The 21,808-nt window shown below is 44.2% G+C and overlaps 1 protein-coding gene across 1 annotated transcript in view; it reads left to right on the top strand.

The window, feature by feature from the left end:
* Positions 1-9,761, top strand: part of TRABD2B (TraB domain containing 2B) — a 295,930-nt gene extending 286,169 nt beyond the window's left edge. Inside the window, 1 exon segment of the mRNA XM_055725226.1 lies at positions 4,603-9,761. Within this exon segment, the coding sequence (XP_055581201.1) occupies positions 4,603-4,825 (223 nt within the window). The 3' untranslated portion in view covers positions 4,826-9,761.
* The last annotated feature ends 12,047 nt before the right edge of the window (positions 9,762-21,808 follow it).

Here is a 21,808-nt window from a genome sequence, read left to right as displayed (position 1 = left end):
ACTGGGCCCATAAAGGCAGTTTGGACTTTGGGGCCAAAAAGTAGTGTAAAGACCATCTTCCTGGAGATTGCGTATTTTTCATGCACTTTCTTCTGCTTTGCAAATAAAGCAGCAGCGGTACCTACTGCACAAGGCATAGGGCTGGCAATAGCTCAGCTAGACCTACTGCTTCCAGTTTGGGGCGTCTCACTCCAGAGAAAATCAGCTAGGCAGAGCCAGGGGAGAGTAGAAGAAAGGACAGAGGGAAGGCACCTAAGGACTTGGAAAGGTGGGGGGAATCATTTGTTTAAATGAGAGAAGGCTGGGGTGAAACATGCTTAAGTCTTCAAAACACATGAAAGGCTGCTGAGAAGATGAAGGGAATAAACCTGTCCGCGGGGACAGGAAAAGTCACGAACTTGAGCTGTAGCAAGGGAGATTTGGTGAAACATTAGGCAGTAATTCTGGATGTCAGGAATGGTGAAATGCTGGAATAGATGTCTGCAGAGACTCTGGAATTACCATCATCGCAGGTTCTTTTGAGTCTGGATTAGATATAAATGTCTGGAGGGGTTTAGATCTGTTCCTGTCTTTGGGACAAATGAACCAGAAAGTCCCTCCTGGTCCTACCTTCGGTCGTTCTGCTGTGGTGTCACGTGTGGTCAGGTGAGCCCTGCTTATATGGGTAAACAAAGTCATGCTAAAAAAATAAGTTTGTGAGCTCCTTGCAAAATCCTCCCAAGCTAAAGCAGAACAGAAACTCCTGCAAAGGATTGCATTTGTGTTTAGTTTTCAGTTTTAAAATGTTCCCAAATCATCAAGGTGCTCCAACATGCCCCCAGCACAGAGGGCTTGAATCATATAATTGGATTCAGTGGGGCCTGTTTGCAGAGTCAGTGCCTGAGGCCCCATTCTGGAGGAAAGTTTTACACATTCTAATGATGGTAAGACAATGTATGACTAATGCACTGATGTGAAAAACTGCCCTATTATCTGATCAAAAGTACAAGCTCATGAATATGATACCGCAGGTCATTTGGCTAAAGGATACCTGGAGTCTTCCAAATTTTTAAAACAATCCCATACACAGAAGCAAAAAAGAGGTATGAACAGTGGAGCCAGTGGTTGCCTGTTCACTACAGATCATGTGGAATGTTTTATGGAAGATATTTTTATCAGACACAAAAGACTGAAATACAGAATATCCTGGGCCGGCAAGAGGAGGCGTGGTAATAATTCAGATTTTCATCCCTCAGATCTGTGATTCATTTTTATTATTCTCTGTGTTCATTTCAGGAATTATCAGAACCTCCTTGAGGACAGTGGAAGGTTTCCAGTTGAGTTCAGGGGACTCTGCTGCTGTTTTCACCCTTAGGGAAGGTCCAGGGGTCAGTGAGGTCCTACGTGCATGTGCAGGCATGCTCAGAGGGAGTTTGGAGACATCACCTCCCGACACCAGGGCCTCCTCTAAGGTTAGGTTATAATCTAACCTGGCTCTCTAGGGTCCCTCTGTGACCCCTAGGAAGAGAAAGACCCAGAGCAAGAGTAAGTACCCCCTAGAGACCTGCACTGGAATGGGGTGGACCACCTCCTGGAGAGGTTTCTCTCCCCATTTGCTATAGAAGCAGCCTAGTTACAACCTTGGGCCACAGTTTTTGCAAAGAGTTTTGTAGCATTTGGTAAAAGGGATCGTTCTCTCTAAATATCTCTAAACCACCTTGGCAGTTGGCTAGAAGTAGTTGCATTTAAAAAAATGTTTTGTATGGATAAACTGTGATTCATTTGCTGTTAACATGCTTTGTACACGTTAATGGAAACACACTGTTCTCTCGTAAAGCACTTAAGTATTTTTTAAAAACAAACAACCACCCCACCTGACAGTATTTGTCTTAACAAGGAAACCTTTATAGAAATCTAATGTCTTGAAAAGAGAAAATGACCTTGCTGACTGGGGAGAAAAGTGGTTAAAAATTCTCCAGACTTTTGATAGGAAACTGGGATTTTAAGTAAACTGTAGGGGGTTTTTTTCCCAAAAAAATACCAAAAATGTTTTCAAGGCAGGGAAAAAAATGCCACAACAAAAGCCCAACAAAATACTTCTGCCAGTTGACTAGAAAATGGAAACATCACACAGAAGTGTAGAATGTTCATATAAGGCTACTTTAGGAATCCCTTAGATATAGTTGGTTGATGAATGAGCTCGTGATTCTTTTACAGGGTCCGTGGCCAGCCTGTCCCCCATCGGACATCTCATACAGTACGTCCCTGAGGTGCAGAAAGACAGCCTGCACCAGGGACACGAATCTCACTGGCGGGTCAAGCCCATAGAGTGTATCAGGAGCAGGATACACCCAAACAGCAAGTCTGAATGGCATTCTGGCAATGTTTTTTTACATTGAAATTGAAAATCAGACTCTGCTTGCAGTTTAAAATTTAATTTAGGGCTACACTGTGTAGCTCTGTACAGTGACAAACCATAAGCAAAAGATGAGTACAAGCACCTACGCATACTTCCCTTATGGAAAACTGGTACAGGGAAAAAAACCCGGAATTGTGATGCCGTTGTCAATGTTGCCAAATCTGTGCACCACAGCATCACTCAACAGGATAAACGAGATCTGGATGAGAAGTTGGAGCCTGACTGCATTTCTGCTGAATTACTCCGAGCATGTAGTACCTCGCATCAGAAGTGTGCTTTAACGGTGCTTTGTATTCGCTGTGGGAAGGCCATTCATACTTGACACTATGTATATTACAGGAGCTCGGATATACGGTGCCTAATCTGGTATCATTCTTGCCAGCACTAAATTAACCACTCAAAAAAGCTGGACAAATTTGAAACAGCAGCATTAGCTTATCCCAGATCAACTCTTTGTATTAAGTGACTGCAGAGGTTTTGATGCAATATAGCAGAAGCCCTAAAGCTAGATGTCTTGTATCATCAGTTCAAGACATAAACCAACCACTCACCATGGGAATTTAGGTTCCCATGAATTAGGGAATTAAGATTCATGAATTAGAATCAGCAAGGCTTGATTCTCGGTTCCCAGCAGTTTGTTCCTCTGAAACAAGCACTGCTTTTCACTGTCAAAGTCCCAATACTGGTTAGATGGATTATCTGCTCCTATGAAGCAATTCTCCCGTCTTTAATTCAAGACTGCCTTTTATTTTTGCTCTAATTCATTGCACATTAGTGAAGATCACTTCTAGCTACAGAACAACTATCCCACCCAGAAGATGTGGTGACAGTCTAAAGGATGAGGGGAAAAATGAAATAAATTATCCCGAAGCCCAGGGTGAAGTGTAATGTGCAGTGATTGTCTATTGGATTTGATATTGACCCACATGTGTGTTTACCAGTGCCGCCTTCTGGGTGGATTCTGATGTTCTCACAGTTTGTGATTGACTCAACACATTTGAAGCATCTAAGCTGAAAGCTATCTTAGACAGAAAAAGACAAAAGCCTTCGGTACTACTAAATTCTATTTCTGCGTGTGAAACTGGAGCAAGGTGTGGTTCCTTTTATCTGATATTATGCAAGAGACACTGCCTTTTTCTTCCAAGGTCAGGCTCTCAGATACTGTAGCTAAATATTTGTAGGACTGCATAGCTTCTTACCCCATAAAAAAATATTTGATGGTCATTTTCAGTGTCTCCAAATCCCCTTTATGGAAGATTTAGAAACCAACACAGGGAATCTGCAGGTGTTAGCGTCACATCTTGTTTCCAGGAGTAATTGTCTCTTTCGCACAGTTTGCATGCTCGGTTGTGCTGCTCTGTGACAACTGATGGATTGTGGATCATCCGATAACAGATGCAATGGAAGCATTTTATGAAATGGAGATTACAACTTCAGACTACCCAATCAATTGTAAATGGACCTTTTTGACCTTCAGTGTCATGGGAATCGTGATGAATTCCAACCTGCAAATTCAAATCAAAGTACTAACTCAGGCTACAATCAATAAGCAATCACACTACTACTGAGGCAAATCCACAGACAGGGAAACTTCACACAGAGTCTGGTTTTGACATTGCCTTTTGATCCAAAATGGCTTAAAACTAGGAAGAGAAACGAAGCTGCTGAGTCTTCTGTGCTCAAGGTTATCAGTTGTGTAAGGGAATCCTGAGAAATCCTTTATGGCTTGTGAAACAGGGGAAGGAGGTGTTTTGTGGCCCCTCCTAGACTCAATATCCAGTCCATAGTAAGACATGTCTCTGAGACATGGACAAATTTTGAGACCTTTGGTGGCAAGAAGGTACCTAAGAATGTAAGAATGAAGTCATCCTGGGTCAGCACAAAGATACATCTGTCACAGTCCCTGATCCTGGCCAATAATGGATCCTTAAAAAAATGAGTGCGCTAGGTTAGATCCATCACGAGTGATCTCTCCTTTGGCTGTATTCCACCAGCAGCCAGAAGCTGAGGGACATCCTGAATCAGAGCTGTTTCCAGATCATCGCACTTACCAGCCCCGGGGCCCTCCCCGCATGTCTAATGCATGCAAACAATAATAATAATTGTGATGGTTATCGTTGTTGTATCAACACATGGAATGACAGCTCACAGGGTAGAGATAAGGGTTCTCCTGTTTAATTTCCTTCTCTTGTGTTTTCTTTTAGCACCACCACGTTGCCTTCCTATATCAGGATAACCAATGGCTACATCACAGTCAAACCTCCCATTTGGATTTCAAACCAGCTGGATCAGAGACCGCGTTCAGATCGCCCGTCCCAACCTCAGCCCACAAGCTCAGCTACAACCAGCCTTTCATGGCCATCAATAACTTCTCCTCTCTGCGTGGCCATAGCTTCTTTTCTCCTGAATCTACTGCAGCCTTCCTGACCACATTAGTATTATGTGCAATCCCTTGGAATAGAGAAGAGAGATAATTTATGAACGAAGTGGAGGTTAAGACAACATTACAAGCTGGACCTTCTCAGTTGACTCAGTAGTGCCTTCTAGCTGATTTTGTCTCTTTGCCCAGATACATTTTGAAACTCTAAAGCTTTATTGTAACACTGACTTACATCTTCTTTTTGTAGAAGGATCTTTATTTCCCATAGTGCTATGGGGTTTTGTAAAATATACATGTTCATATAAAGAAGAAAAAAAAAAGAAAAAGAAAAAATGTATTTATTCGACTGGTAAACTTATTTTTCTTGTTGTATATGTTAATAACATCCTTATTAATCAGTAGCGATGGTGAAACAGATAAATTAATATTTTCTATATTTGTTTTCTAACTGACAACTCTGCAAATGTCTGAACTGACACCAGATGAACACCACCTTTGTTTCTTTAACCATTACTTTTTACAGCAACTGTCCAATAAGTACATTTCTGCTGAACTATATTTTACTTTTTTCTATCTCGTTATCATAGCTTACACTGATTAAAGCAGATCCTGCTCTCTGTGGCCTATGCCCATTAGAAAAATAGGTGCATTCTTAACTCATTCGCTGCTACAACCTAAAACACCAGTTATTTTTATATGACTTAGTACATCATTAGTCACGATAACCCTCTAAGTTCCCCTGTTGTCTTTAACTAAACTATTTAACTTCTTTGGAAATTACCGGTTTCCCTCTTTGCCCTGGGATTAATTCATTTGCTAACAGAAATTAAGACAGCTCTTTCTTAATAAAAAGTTGCTTTTAAAGTCCGCGATAATCCCACTGAAATTATTTTCTTGTCTCCCTCATTTTATATAAACACAAGCTTACAACCTTTCCCAGCATAAACAAGAACGGAACTTGGTCTGTCTATAGGGTATAAAGGTGTCGTATCCTGTTAATCTATAGAACTTGTACCAGTTGTATTAATGCAGATGGACAACCTAGAGGGCAATAAACTTCTACAAATTCCTCTTCATCTTGCTATTATGACGCTCAGAGCCAATATCTCCGTGCTGAGTTATGACTTGTCCAAAACCTGTTCAAGACCCCTATGTCAAACGGAACATTCCTCCACCTGTAGACAGTGGTACCTCTGTTGAATTAGATGGGAAAATTGTGACACCTTCCGCTCACTGAAAAATCTGCTCCCTATCCCAGCAGTTACTTTTCATGAATGCAGTGAACAACATATATGGGAAAAAGAAACATGTCCATCTTAAAAACTATGATGTGTAATAAGGCATGTTGATTTCCGCCCCTCCCCCCAACAAAACATGATGAAAAATCCATTCAGATACAAACATTTCAACCAGAAAATTAATTTTGATTGAAATAGTATTTTTCTTTCTCAGTCATCTACAAACCAAAAATAAAAAAATATGCGATGAAAACAGTTAAAAAGACTTGAAAAACATGAAAATACAATGGAAACTTTGCTTTAAAAAAAAAAGCAGTGCTTTTTCACCTTGGAAAAAATACCAGAAGATAGTGATGATGATTATAGTAATAATACTGATAAAAGCCTGACTGAAAACAGTCACGCTGGTTTCCCACCAGCCCTACAGCCTGGTCTCCAGGACTGCAGATGATTCCATGTAATCTTCAAGTCTCAGCAGTGAGAGGGACTTCAGGATTCACCGTTTGGTTGTCATCATACCAGTTAATTTAGGAAAGTAGGTTAGAAAATAATTAGACTGCAGAAGGTGCATGGTTTTATTTGAAACCGTGGTGAAATACTGAACTTTTCCATCATGCATCCCAACCCGTTGCTTTGCAAGGGCCAGGGAGAAGTCGGGTAACTTCTTTTTTACTTACTGCACACCATGACCTCCAGCCTTTGCTCTGTTTTTGACAGAAGGTTCTGTAGGCTGGCAGTCATTTTAAGTGGGTACAGCACACAGTGCTATACCCTACCCCTATTTTTTTCAAGCACAACAGTTGATAAGGCTGAATGGAGAACTTTAAGCTTTGTCCCAAATGTGGGCTTCAAGCACACCCTGTGCATACTTTTATATTGTGTATTTTGGCTAGCGGAAGATTAGAGATGTTGGTTTTGGATGGAAGCCATTCACCTTGCATAGTATTTATTGCACAGGGCTGAATATTGGAAACATATTTTGAGAAGTTTCATTTTGGTTTTATTTGAGCTATTATTCTAGAAATGCCTTCATTTGAATATAATGGCTTAACAGACCTTCAAATTAAACCGTAACGCATTTAAAAAGATGATTGGTTCTCCTGGTGCATGCAAGACAGAGATCAGAACTGAATTATAATGTCTTATTCACAAAAATGGAACTGGAAGTAAGGCAGGCAAATCTTAAGGGTGATGATAAGTTACATAGTAAAAGTGAACAGCCAACGAACCAAAAGCCATTGAGCTTTATTTGTTGTAATCTGATCAAATCCAGAAAGGATTCTGTGGTGCCATCCCAGAAGTAAATCCAGGTGTTGGAAAACTTACAGTATAAATAGACAAGACCACATAAAGATAAGGGAGAGAAAAAAGAGCAGAAAACAGAAACGGCTTGTCCAAGACCATAAGGAAAACCACCAACAGGACCAAGACTAGAAATTACGGTTCTATATTTTCCCAATCTGTGGCTTTCTCCGTAAGCCTCTGGGGCTTTTTTTAATACTAGGAGCACACAGCTATCATCATACTGCACAGAATAGTCATTCCGTTCGTCACCGATGAGGCTTTTTGCTGAGTAACTCCTCCACTAGACAGTAATATTCAGTATTCATTAGCTCAGGTATCATGGTATGTTTGGATATCACAGTATGTAAGTAGTTTGGATATCAAAGTATATTCTAACTTGTTTGCATTTCCTGGCATTTTGTCCATAATTCTGTGAAATGAATGAATGTTCCTGGAGCTCACCAACTTTGCCTTGTGGTGGTGCCCCGTGTTTGTCACACTGCAGCACAGGTGTCAAAGCAAGGTGTCTCCTGGCTTTGGGGCCACACACCTGACTGCTGCCACCTAAAAGCATCTAGTTTACTCGGTCATCTAAGCTTTCTCTGGTTAAGGGAGAAGACATGAGTTTTACAATAAATATAAGATTAGGTAACTTACTATAGATCCTAGCTCAGGAACCCCACACAAATGGGTTCAGCACAGTTTTCCAACCAACCATTTATTTTTTTTCTGTTGTCTTACCCTAAAGTATGACTTAGGGTAACCTTTTCCAACACATGGCACTTAAGCATAGCAATACTGGAAGAAGGAGACCCTCACTGTGATTAATAGAATGGATAATTTATTAATCAACTACAGCAGCCCAGTATTAATTGAAATACGCTAATACTGGCTAGCACAGCTCTATGCACATCCATTGCAATGGATCCTGATTACATCCACCATGAGTTTAAGAAGCGTGCATCAGATCTGACACGCTCTTGAAGTAACCTGACTACCAGCTTCATGGGGCTTCCGTTTGCTCTGTGGGTTCCTCGCAAAAACTAGGAACGAACTGTTTCCTTTCCTCCAAAGGAAAGCTCAAATTCCCACTTAATCACGAGATTCCAGGAGCAGGAGTTTGAACAAAAATACCCATGCCTACTATATATGATAGCAAACAGCAGTGATACTGTTTACCTCTGAGAAACACCGCCAAGAGAGCCACTCAATGTCTAGCAGTCAAGGGCGTGATTTTGGATGAGTCTAAAGCAAAATGTTCGTACGATTCGTCTTTTCAGCTGGGCTACAACCAACACCAATACAACTCACATTATATGTAACTGTAACATTATAAATGAATGCTAATTATCTGCCAAGCTCTTGCCCTGGTGGAGCACATATCCCAGCCCACCAGCAGCAGATCTAACTTCCACTCTTTCATTTTTTTAATGCTTTTTTGCTTGTTTAACTATGGATGATGCTATGTTAATATGCACTGCCACTTGGAGAACCAGTTAGTAAGTTGGGACAGAAGGTATTCTATATTTCATGACTGATGTAGTTTCTCTGCAATTCCTTGAGCTGTTGAATAATGCAATACCTCATCTGGCAACAAATGATGAACATGATTTATGATAACTATGCTTTATACAGGTGTCAGAATCTGCTTTGGTGAACTTCCCTTCCCATTCCTCCAAGCTCCACTGTAATTTAGGAACACCCAAGGTACAGAGTTGTATATTTATCTAAGTTCTTCAATATACAATTGTGGAGAGTGAGAGAAATGCAAACCAGGAGAACTTAATCTATATTTAGTGCATTGATGAGTTGAACGATATGACCCAGTCATTGCCATATACCACAGGGAGGAATTTCTCACCACGCATATATGTTAGAGAAACCAAAGCGCCAAAGTTTTTATCTCAGTGTAAATGTTATCATTCCTAACTTTGCTTAGTACCGTATTTCTATATTATATCCAAAAAAAGTATATGGGCTTGTCATATCTCTGAAGCGATCAATGTTCCATAGAGTGTGCTCAAGTTCAGATTCAATTTGAGCATGTTTCAGCGTAACTGAAGCAGAAAGATAATTACCTAATTTTGAGATTGGGGTGGGGGTGGGGTGGGGGTGTGTGCACGTGCACAGGCGTGCATGTATATGTGCACGTGTGCGTGTGTTTTGTCCCAGCCCAGATGCGACCTTTCCTGTGACTGGCTTTTCAGGAGGCACCTTAATCTCGCTAAAGGCAGAGAGGTTTTTCCAATAAGTAGTCAATACTTGTCTTCCACAGGCATGGTCCTGCAGGTTCATGCTCACACGGAATTTTCAATTGCACGTTTGTCAGTTTTCAATTCAAATGTATTTCAAATATTTTTTCCTGTTCCGCCTCCTGCTTTCATGAACTGATTTGAAGAGTGTAATAAAAAGATACTTTCTAATATTATTTTGTCAAAATATTTTTGTAGCATAATATATTAATAAAGTGTTATTATAAATCCATAGCACAAGAATCTTGTCTGTCTAGGTCCTTTCCTTTGCACTTAAAGCTGGGGAATCACTGCAAAAAAGGGAACATTCCATTTGTAGAGCTTATGCACCCTGCTTCTCTTTTGCCCAAGACCAACATGGGATGGAGGAAATCACACTCTGGGGAAGGTTTCTCGTAGAATGATGTGGTTTTGTCAGGTCCATTCCTGCGGAGATGTGAAGAATCTATGCACCTTTTTACTGGTGACAAGTTGCTGCCCTGGTGTCTGGAGCAGCCTCAGCCCCCAAGCCGTGTCACTCAAGAGAAGCCACTGGGTTAACCTCGTGGCATGTTTTGCGTGGGGCTTGGAAAGGCTCCGAAGGGCAGGTACAGGACCTGGGCACTGCGCTTGCTGCTGCTGTTTCAAAGGCTCAGTGGGAAAGCACCAAAAAACCCACAGAGGTCCTTCTGGGGTGCGGAGGGGCTGGGAAATGCACAAACGGGGATCTTAAAGAACACTGACCTGAATTCTGGGGGGAAAAGTCTTGTTACATGGATGAGACTAAAGCAGAGGGAGAGGTTTGGGGTGTTTCATTCTTAATATCTGCTCATTTGCACGGTGCCCAGCGTAGCACACGGTGAGTCCCGCAGCCTTCGGGCCAGACATGGGGACACATAGGGCCACAGGTGGGATGAGCCCGTGGACAGCCAGAAAGTGCTCTGCAGGGCCGAGACAGTGGCTTTGCCAATGCAGCAAGACTTAACGGCAGTATCCCACATGGCGCCACAAGTGGATTCACCTCCCCTCCCCCAACAGCAAGGAACAGGCATGAAAATACCCTGACAGTCTGTGCAAGATGACGCTGTTTTCTGCAGAGTCAACGGAATTGTATCAGCCGGAGGGAAAGCAGAACCGAGCTCTTCCCTTTTAATGAGTCCCTTCCCTCACTACTAAATCCCTTTGCCTGGATATTTACAGCAGTAAAACAGCACTGCAAGCTGTGGAGCTGCACCAGCAGCATTAGTTACTGTCACTGCTGTTAGACCGCAAGCGCTGCCCCTGGGAGCACAGAATCGGCTCTCACCTGGGGCAAGGGGCCGCAGAGCCGGGAAGCCAGCCCTCCTGCACAAACCGGCCAGGGTGTGTGGAAAAGCCCAGAAGAAGCACCTGCGTCCACTCCTCTGCTTGTGGGAAGTGCTTTTCTCCAGTGCAAACAGCTGGTGTCCTTGTTGCTGCTGCTAGCAGATAAAACCACCCTGGAACTGTCTCCACTGGGGATGGAGCAGAAGCTACCTCTCCACACCAAGATACAGAGACAGAGATCTACTCATTTTTCTTGGCATATTCCTCTTTCTTGCATCCAAGCCCTGCCTTGTAGCTGACATTGCAGACTTCTTGCTGATCACAGCATCATTTGCTTCTTAATTATGTGCTAAATCATGTGGACTTTAACACGCTATTTTGAGAGGATGCCACCAGTGAAAATGTTTGAGAAATACCCAGCAGAGGAAATGCAGTGGGAGGTATAAACACTTGAGCTGGTTTGAACTGAGCTAAGCATGCCACAGGAAGGAATTGCTGTTGCAAAACAGAGGGGAACCGCTTTAAAAACATACTTTAAAAAGACCCCATCTATTGAAATACCAACCAGACAGTGAAAGCTGCTTGCCATCTCTATCTCTGGACTCACAGCCAGCCTGGAGAGTCCATGTGTTCCAGCCACGATCTTAACCCTACCCCCGTGCTCCCTGCCCCGACCTGGCCGGTCCCAGTCTGCCAAGTCCTTTTGCTCTGAAGGGTCCTGTTCAGCCACCGGTCTGAAAACAACATAAACCTTCAGCCAGCAGAGCCAGATACTGGCTCAGTGGTGCCATTTGCTTAAGCTTCTCTTTCCCTTGACCTCTCCCTGTACTCCTAGGCTCTAATTGCAGCTTCTTACTCTAACTTGAGATTTTCCTGTTTATAGATTTGCACCAGAAAGAGGCGAAGCTGTGATGAGAAAAGTTCAGGGCAGAAGATCAAGTTTCTCATGGAATAGTTTAGTATCTGTGCTGCCGTCCAGCAGCCTATCTCCTTTTTGGATCAGTGCTTTCCAGTTCCCAAAACCGCCTGAGTGCCACCCACAAGTGCTCCCCACGCTGAGCAGTTTGGAAGGAGTATTTAGCTAAAGGAAATATTATTCCACTGAGAGTGCAGACCTCTGGCTGTACTTGTAATGTACATAACACCTTTTCTCAGTCTATTGCAAACTGTAGAATTAGGCCGGGGGTGCCCCCCAGGGCCTGTGGACCGCAGGCAGATGTCCCTGAGCAGGGGTTTGCACTGCTGCCCTGCAAGCATCCTTGGTCCAGGCTAAGGATGGATGGCTTCTGCAGAGCAGCTGAGTGCAGAAGTACCCACAGGCAGTCTGCTGCCATATCAGTTTGTTCATTTATTTATTCATTTATTTTTATTTTAACCAGTTTGAGCTTAAATTAAAATGCAGGGTGTTGTTCGTCCTCTCTTCCTGATGAGCATTTAAATGGGGGAAATATACTCAGGAGACCTTTTTCGGGAAGGGTGTCATTTTCTAGGAGAGAACTCAAGCACAGAATGCCTGTGTGTCTTCCTGTTTTGGCAAGTCTCATTTAATAACTTTTAAATTTTTTTAAGCATGTTGTGCTGTGAGCAACAAACCTAATGAAGGCTTTGGGGTTTTTTAGCATGTCTCTCCCCTTCACCTCACTGCAGATTTGCCAGTATTTATCAGTGATTGAACTTGCTACCTCTCCCTGAGCAGAGGTGCTAATAGAGCTTCCCTGTTATCTGTTGCCTGCTGCCTGGTCTCACAAAACTCCTAGAAATTATTATACTCGAGACCTCCAGCCCCACGTGAGCAGTTTCAAAAATTGCTAGCCATGGGGCAGTTCCAGCACACTGTGATCACATAACCATCATCATTCTAGAAATGCGGCTACAGTATGACTTACAGGAAAATGTATTTGAGGCAGCACATCTGAAGGAAAACACATCGTTGCCTGCGCACTTAATCACCACTGAATCAGGGCAGAGCTGTTGCTACTGCACCTGCATTTGTGGAGGGACTGACCACATCAAAATCAAGCTGGGGAGAAGCTGGTACCAGCTGAGGTTTCAAGGCAAGTTAACGCTATGGCAGCCCGCGCTCCAGACTCATTCCAAAGACATGCCCGTCTGACACAGCCACACAAAGGAGCTCCACAGCATCTCCAGGGGCTCAGCCGGAGCAGAGGATACCACTGAGAAATATAATAAAAGTTCAGGGCCCGTTTGGATGTCCAGGTGGAGCCAGAGGAACTCCAAACATCACAAGGGCTGTCTGAAGACAAAAATAACCAGACACCCACAAGTCTACTGCCAGTAATGGAAACAATAGTAATGGAAAAAATAGCACGTGTTTAGATTGCTGAGGAGCTGGATGGTGGGAATATGATTACTTAATTTCACTGGTGTCTTAAAATATAAAACACTGAAACTTTATTAAGCGTTACCAATTCTGTATTAGTTCTTTTAACATATGGTTTCTCCCAGTGCAAAGAAGAATTTTTTACCATCTCCCTGTACATTTAGCAAGTGAGTTTCAGGTACTGGGTTTTGGAAGGGCAGATAGTAACAGCAGTGGAAACAGGCGCAGGCTGGGATGAAAAGGTGCCTGGCAGCCACGTGTGCTACACCTACACCAGCCCCTGCCATCTCACACACCTAAGGATGCTCTTTGTGTCAGCACAGCAATGTCTCAAGAGCACTGCTGAGTGAGGTTCAAGTGCTAGGACTCCGGGATGGTGGGACAGACCTCAGGGCCAGGGTCCTGGCATTGCCACAATACTTTTGCAGTTGTTAAAAAAAAATGAGTCAGGACTCAGAATTCCAACAGGTACATTTTTGAGTTAACCTCTGCCGACGCAACAGCCTGTATACCTAACAAATTGCCCTGCCCTCTCCATAGGTGTAACACCTGGTAACTGGCACTGCGTGTGCCACTTTGGTGAGAGCCTGAGCCAACATCCACTCAAATGCCTCCCACTGACTGCCCTGGGCTTTGCATGCAGTCCTGAACACCTGACTCGTGTGAGCAGCAGCTCCTAGTCCTGCAATCTCAAACACGTTGCTCCACAGCGTGCCCGCCCTTCCTTAGGCTAGGTTGGACCTTTGGGTGCAAGCCATCATCCGAAGCACTGCATTTAATTCCATTTTCCACATTTAACAAGGGCACGCTTAAAATGGCAGAACAAATTACACGGAGCCAAACCTCCACCGAGCTGATTTTCAGAGGAATGATAACAATAATAACTGCGGCAGTGAGTTCATGCTCACAGCCCTCATTCACACCTGGAGCTCCCTGCCTTCTTGGAATGAAATGCAGTTCGAACAAAGGGACTAAGATAATGTGAGAAAACATCAACAACAGGCAGATAGAGGCAAAGCAAATGAAAAACAGATGTAGGAAGGAAAGTGGGAGCTTTCTGCTTTGATTTGCACAGGTCCTGTATCTATATTGTCCTAAGGAATATCAGTTTGTTGTCCTAACGATATCAGTTCTCCAGTTCTCTTGCATGACTTATGATGCACCTTTTCTTTCTTCATATGAAAGCCACTGGTTTTAATTATAACGTGATGGCTACACAGCCCCAACTAGCTCTATGTGACCAAATTATTTGAACAGCACGTGCAGTAGGGCCCTTTTTCTTTCCAGAGATCTCTGCAGCTGTTTGTCTTGGCAAGGGTAGGTTTGTCCCCAGCTTCATCCTGTGTGAAGTCCTTCCCACCCACTCAAGTCAGCCTGAGCATTCACCTCATTTGTAATGGGAGCATTATCTTCTATTTTGCACTGGCAACCATAACTCTCAAAAGGGGAAGTGACAGAAACTCACACCTACCCATCTTTCTTGAACAAACTGTCTTCATCCAAACTGTAGGAAGCAAGCGCTTTGAGGAATTTGCCAAAAATTATTTTTCTCGTAGCAACAGTCCAGACCAAAACTGGACACAGAGTCTGTGATGTCATCTCTTAACCAGAAGGATCCTTCTGAAGACACATTGGTTCAGATAACGTGTGCGTTGCAAACACAATATTGGTGGTTGTGTGGTTGTACGATGGACAGTGCTGGTTGTGTTCCCCGTGTCCGTGTCCACGTGTACGATGGACAATACTGGTGGTGTTCCCTGTGTCCATGCCCACGTGTACGATGGACAATGCTGGCTGTGTTCCCTGTGCCCATGTCCATGTGTACGATGGACAATGCTGGTTGTGTTCCCTGGCTGCTCATGGGCCAAGCGTGGCCCTGAGGGCAGGATCCAACCCACACAATGACTTTATCCTGCTGCTGCCTTTTCCTCCAAGAGAAACTCAAGCACTTCATGAAGAGCCAAACAGCTTTTCTTGACCCTGTTCATGGTGATGTGCATTGAGCCTGACCTGCCACCGCTGAGCCCATGAGGGAGGGCAGGTGGAGGCACTCTTGGTGCAGAGCCTGGGGCTAGAGATAAGGCTTGGTTCCCCAACACATGGGTCTTTCTCTGTGGCTGAGCAACACTGTAAAAAGACATGTAAAGTGAGATCACGATGCACGCAGAGAAAGTAAAATTCTGACACCTGACCGGTTTCTCTTCATAATACCTTAACTTGCCTTGAAACCTCAGCCTTCCTGGGCCATCTTTATCCAAAAGTATTAACATAAAGGGAGGGGGGGGAAAAGGCTAAAGTGTTGGTGTTAATGGAAGACTCAGACATGAAGACAAAAGCATATACCAGCCTCTCTAGCCTGCTGCCAGCAGCAGGCTCCGCTTGAAAGGAAAGTACCTATCTCAGCATGCGGTCAAGAGGGATAATAAAACTCTAGTCATTCAGAGGCAGGGAAGAGGAGAAAAACACTCATAAATGTGCTGGCTTGTGTTTCTCTTAAACGCTCAAAATAATTTTTCTCTCCTGCCCAGAGATTAGTCACAGAAGCAGATGATACCATATCTGGGGAAAAAGTTGGATGCATGGAAATGGACTTTGGGGAGAAGGAGAGGAGGAAGGGAGCAGACACATACTTCTCTGTGTGCCTTTCTCACCTTCCCCTTTCTCTGAGCCTGAACACACAGATGAAAAAGTTGGGAAAAAGTCAAGTGTTTGAGTCCAGCCTAAAGCCAGTGGGGTGCTTTCCATCGCTGCCCGGAGGGTTCGTGGAGCTGACCTCACCACCCCACCGTTTCCTAGGGCTCCCACTCTGCAAGAAGCCTGATTTCCCCCAGAGGCCCCAGTGAAATGATTTTCAACACATTTTTCCACACTCAAAATGAAAAAGAAAAAACTAAGGGACTAATGACAGTATGCTCATAAATGCCACTTTTTGGGAAAGGCTAGCACTTGCTATAGTTTTCAAAATAAAACTCCAGTTCCTCCAAGAACTTCTGAAGCACTGAGCTAGACTTCACAACACCCGGAGGTGTGAGGTAAAGAACAGCCCCAACCCCATCTTAATAAGGTGGGAAAATGAGGTGGACAGTGGATTTTATGGCATTCCTGAAATCCCAAGGGACAGCTATGGGAGCAGGATTCAAAAGGCAGCCCTTCCTCTATGGTACACTGTTCTCAGAAGCATGGCTCATTTATTTCAATTAATAGAGCTTTATAAGGGCTCCCTTGCCTCCTTCTTTTGGCATGAATTACTGCAAAGACAGTGAATTAAAAGCACCAAAGGGCATCATTTTCATTTAGTGTTTAAAGAAGCTGTTTCCATAAAAGCAGAATATGTGACATTTGCCCAAAAGAGTAAACTTAGTAATAACCTAGAGGATTAGAACAAAAAATAAACGTCCTAAAAATCTTCTCTTAGACAAGGCTGACCTGACAGTTCAGCTCTGGAGTGCTCTTTCTGTGTAATGCCAGTCAAGTGGTTCAATGGTTCAACCAGGTTCCTGGCACAACATTCACATAAGCGTTGCAGGATTATGGGTTTCTCCAACCACACGAGGTAAAATTCTTTGACAAGCATAAAGTTAATGCACGTAGGCCACTGCTGCCTCACTTTTCTCTCTTCAAAAACATGCAAGGTGGGATTCAGCTCATGTACCACGAACTGTCCGAGAGCTGTCCCCCCAGCTTACCGCCGACACCGGTGCTGCCCAGGCTGTCTCTTCCCTTACAGAAATATTGCTGCCTTACATGACTGCCTGCCAGCTATTTTAACAGATGATGCTGCTTTGTCCCAGCCAGCTTCTGCACTGAGAATGAAGTTATATGCTCAATGTTTGCAAAGGCATTTCAGTTTGTCTCCTATGAAGGGTGACCAACTTCAACATCATTTAAAAAAACAAAAACAAAACAAAAAAAAAACCAAACAAAAACAACCACCAAACAAATCCAAACTGAAAACTCAACAATGCCTGACTCATATTCAATGTTTGTGCAGCTCCACTGTTGGCTGTGACCACACAAAATAGCTCTGATGGCAGGGATGTGCTATGTCAGAACTTGTCAGGTAACCTAGGAATTGAACAAGGTGCAAAATGAGCTGTAACCTCCACCTAAAACACTTGCACTGCAGGCTCTGCCCAGAGCTTGACCATGCCAAAACTTACTGTTTGCTAGAATTAGAGCCCGCCATTGTCACCTGCATTGCGTATTTCAGTCAGAGTTTCAAGACTGAGTGATGATGAGACATGCAGTGAATACCCTTAACTTTGGCTGGAACTTTTATTAAATATATATCTAGCTCAGAGAAACTCAAACTGGTTCGTTATGAGGCAGAAATGTGTCATTTTTAACTTGGGCTTGGAATGACTTCTTTTTACAATGCACTTTCATGCTATAAGTTCAGAATGAAAAAAAGCAACATAGTCTGGCCTTGTACAAAATAAATAGCCTTACATGAAACAACCGAATTTTCAATTATTTTTTTTCTTTTTAAGTGCCAAAATAATAATGTTACATCTGTCATTGCTAAACAGTAGAAATGCTTAGATGTCAATGAACGGAAAAATCAACATTTCTACTCTAGACAAAAATGTTGCTTACAATGTTGGTGTTATAGTTTTGTTAATGACTTGCACCTCCCTCTCTCCTCAAAGCACCGTCCCCCTCTTCACCCTGGGTTTGAGGCCAGGAATTGGACTTTTCTTAGCTTTTGTACAGACCTCTATAACTAGGGCCTTTTAAGTATGCCTTCCTTCTGAGATTACGAGGCCTGTTTTTAAGAATAATTGCTAATGGATAGCCTTTACCTAAATCAAACTTATTGTAATCCTCCCATACTTCAGCCTGCTGAAGAAAGACCTCAACTCGGTCCTCCCTCTCGGCAGGCGCTGCCCTGAATGCAGTTGCTTGCAGAGCAAAATGTCATTGCAATGTGATAATTTGATGATGATGATGCTGAAGTGCTGGGCTGCACAAGGTAATAATCTTTGGTTAAACCACAATCACAGCACTGGAAACCATTGGTTAATCATGGAAACTCCATATTCAGTGTGGTCTTCTGTGCTATTCCAAGATATGAGAAATGGCCGTAAGCAGGCTGACAGGAATGTATTTATGTCGTTATTCACATCTTGTGGCACGGACACCACATGCCAGAGGTCATCGGCTTGTGGTTTGTTTTGAACAACAGGGTTCATGAGTAAGACCCAGAGTCTGAAGATGGAGATGCCTGCAGCCCTCTGTTCTCTTTACTAGGAGAAATGAGGCGCCATCTCCAGCTTCCCTTCGATAAATTGCATTGTCCTTTACCCATGATTTCCTCCATGACAGTAGCCTGAAGTCACACTTAGAGCATTACACTGGGTGCTGCTAACATGTGCTACAGGTACCTAAAAGACTGACTTGTGCAAAGGCAGCCCAGGTACCAGCCTCTCATCAGGAAATGAAGCCTGGGGTGGTACCAGTGGGTGGTGAGCTGCGATGAGCATCCACAAGCTGCAGGAGATCTCTGTCCATGTCCGGTTCTGCCCTGAGGTCTCTGTGCATTGGTACTGAGCTTTCTGGGGAGCTGTGTGAGGATGGCCATGCTCTCCTGCTGTCCTCAATAGCATTGCTCACCCACGCCATGGCTAACACCAGCAAGGCAAGAGCCCTGGGCCAGCAGTGGTGGGGAAATTGCAGAAACCTCATCCTAAATTCCCTGAATGCACGGGTGCAGAGCTTTGATGCTGGCACGCTTGTGTTGAAACAATGTTCTGAAATCCATGGAGTGATCAAACGTGCCAGTTCCTCCCACCTTAAAAGAGGTCTCAAAGTGGTAGCAGAAACCCCACATCTCCTCTGTCTCCGCTGACCACAGGGCAACACGGGCAGGCAATGGCCACTGCGCACCAGCTTTCGGGCAATGACATGTTGTGGAGCTTAAACCTGCCCACAGGCATCCTCTGACGTACCATTCTAGCCAGTCATTCTTCCTCATGCTCCTCCTCTGTGCTGGGACACACAGATGCACAAAGCCAGCTCAGGACTGAAAAGGCAGCACAGCGAACCGCCTCTTGCTTGGGTGGTTGTTGAACAGCTGTTCCAGCTATGACATAACTACTTTTAAACTTCAAAAGAAATCTATTTCTGAGCTGAAAACATACGGATTGTTTCATAAAAAAGCAAGGGCGAGATGTTAGCAGGCCATGTAGCGGGTAGTGGACACAGTGGAATTGCAGAGTACACATAACATCCTGTCAGCTCCGTCTTCTCCTTGGCTTTCACTCCTTAGGGGTCCAATCCTGCAATTTTTTCTCAAGCAATAACCTCATCCATGCCAACAGTCTGCTATTTCATCTGCTGGTAGCCACACTGGAATGTGTTTGCTTTGGGAGTGATTGTGTGCTTTGCTGGTGGGCTCAAAGCACAGATGAAAGCTAGTGCCCAGCTCCACGGAGTAGTTTCTCTTGAGGTGAATGAACTCATTAGTAAAAGATTCCTTTAAAAAGCTGGGTCTTTTGCAAAGCCAGTGTGGGCTAGACTTTTTGTGGGGTAGGTAGAGTTGAAGCACGACCAGACACAGCTCAACTATGTTTCATGCTACCTGCTGCCCCTGGGAAAGCTTTCTGATGCCAACTGGGACAGGCTGAGAGTGCAAAAATCATACAGACCAGCTTAGAGGTCCGGAAATCTTACAAAACACAGACGATGCCCAACTTGTTCAGGCTGTTGTCAAGCAGCAGGTCACACAGATGCTCTGTGACACAGCAGCTGCACCCAAAATCCTGACCAAAAAACCCACTGGAATTGTGTTGCTGCAAACCCTGATTATTGTCTTACTGATATATGCAAGGAGGAGGGAAGGGATTTTATTAAAAACAAACAAACAAACAAACAAACAGATTCCTGTCTGAAGCTACGTCGTCAGTCTGCCAGACCCCAAGTTTTTCTGTTTCACTGCCACGGGAATCCTTCCCCTTCCATGAATGACAACTGAAATCTCCGTCTTGCAACCAGCTCTCTGAATTAAATGGCTGCCTTTGAATTAACTCATTGATGCTGGCAACTAGAACACCGCAATGGAAGGGGGGAGGGGGAGAAAAAAAAAAAAAAAGGAGGTGCTATGTTTAAAAACAAATGAAAAATCTCTCAACTGCCAAAACCACAGTCAGTGGAGCGATGTGGTGGTGGTTCCAGGCTGTGGCAATGAAAAGCAATGATTGTATAGCTGTTCTGGGGGAAGGGAAACACACTCCAGGAACATCATTACCCAATTAGTCCTAGCCACGCTGCCGTGGAGAAGGAGCACTCTCACGGGTGTGTGAAACTGGATGAGCTTTTGACATGATGGACAGCAAACTTGGAGCAGTGTGGTGGGGGTGAGGACCAGTGGTCCTGGTGGGTGCCTCCTGCTGAGTTCAAGGGGCTGGAGGTACCTCAGGCACATGAGACCAGGTGTATGGGGACCTGCTGTTTTGCTCCTACCCTGAGGACCAGCTCCCCAGAGAGGAACAGATGGGCCCTTCCTTCACTGGAAGGACGCTGGGGACACCAAAGCAGACAGTGCAATACGCTGACTATAAATGGTTACGGTTTAAACCAAGAACCCATGGTGCCAGTACGTAATGAATACTTAACAGATAATATCCTTATGTTAGGAAAAACGTTAGTGTCCAAGAGCTTCAGAGAAGACTCTGACGTGAGTCATCTCAGCCCCTGTTGAAATCCTCAGGCTGGCACTGATCGGCTCTCAGATTTTTAAGGGCAGACTCATGAGCTAGGCATCCAGCACTCCGAGATGAGCAAGTGAAGAAAACCTCACACAACCAACACAGCCTTCAAGAATGGCACAGTTTCTAAAACATACTGGGAAATATTTCCATAACACTGAAAGCATTTGCTTGGAAGTCTGACCCTGGGTCCATAATTGCTGTCAGGTATTGCAACTCCAAAAGAAATGTATTTAGTCCTCAGGTAAATCACCCTGCTTCTAGATTAAGGGTTACACTGTGCAGCTCTGCCCCTGTAGGCTAAATATCATCACACAAATACATTCTGGCATCAGAGATTTGCGTAGGTGGGTGGCTTGGAGAGGAACTCACCCTAAATTCAGAGCCAAAAACTGTGAGAAGAGCTATCCCAAACACCCATTGTCCTTTACAAAAATAATAGAAAACTGATGATTCTCCACCCCAAAACTGCAGTGTTCCTCAAGCCTAATTCCAAAGGGCAGCCTAAACGCTGCTCTGTAAGAATGTGTTGGTCAAAGGTATGTCACGAACTGCTGCTGAGTGGGGGCTGTGGCACAGGAGCAGGAGGGGCATTGCCCTCGGGGGCTGCCAGGTAATTTGGAACCTAGAGGCACAAAGTGAGCAGCAGGAGCTGACAGGGGCAGCAAAGCCCATGGATCCCCAGCCCAGGTAATAAGGCTGAATCCCCAGCACGCGGCCCAGCAGGTAGCCTTTAACCTCTGCATCTCCTGTTTTTCACTTGGGCTACAACAGTGCAAGCTGCAGCGGCAGGCAGACAGCGTATTTCAGCATCTGCACTTGCATATGCTCAGGTCTAGCACCAGGGCTGGAGCAGGTCAGACCCAGATGTGATCTGTACCATGGCATGTGACACATTATTTATCCTTTTGGCTATCAGTGATTG

The sequence above is a fragment of the Falco cherrug genome, chromosome 12, assembly GCF_023634085.1.
Source record: "Falco cherrug isolate bFalChe1 chromosome 12, bFalChe1.pri, whole genome shotgun sequence".
Taxonomy (NCBI): domain Eukaryota; kingdom Metazoa; phylum Chordata; class Aves; order Falconiformes; family Falconidae; genus Falco; species Falco cherrug.
This window is presented reverse-complemented; position numbering and strand designations above follow the sequence as displayed.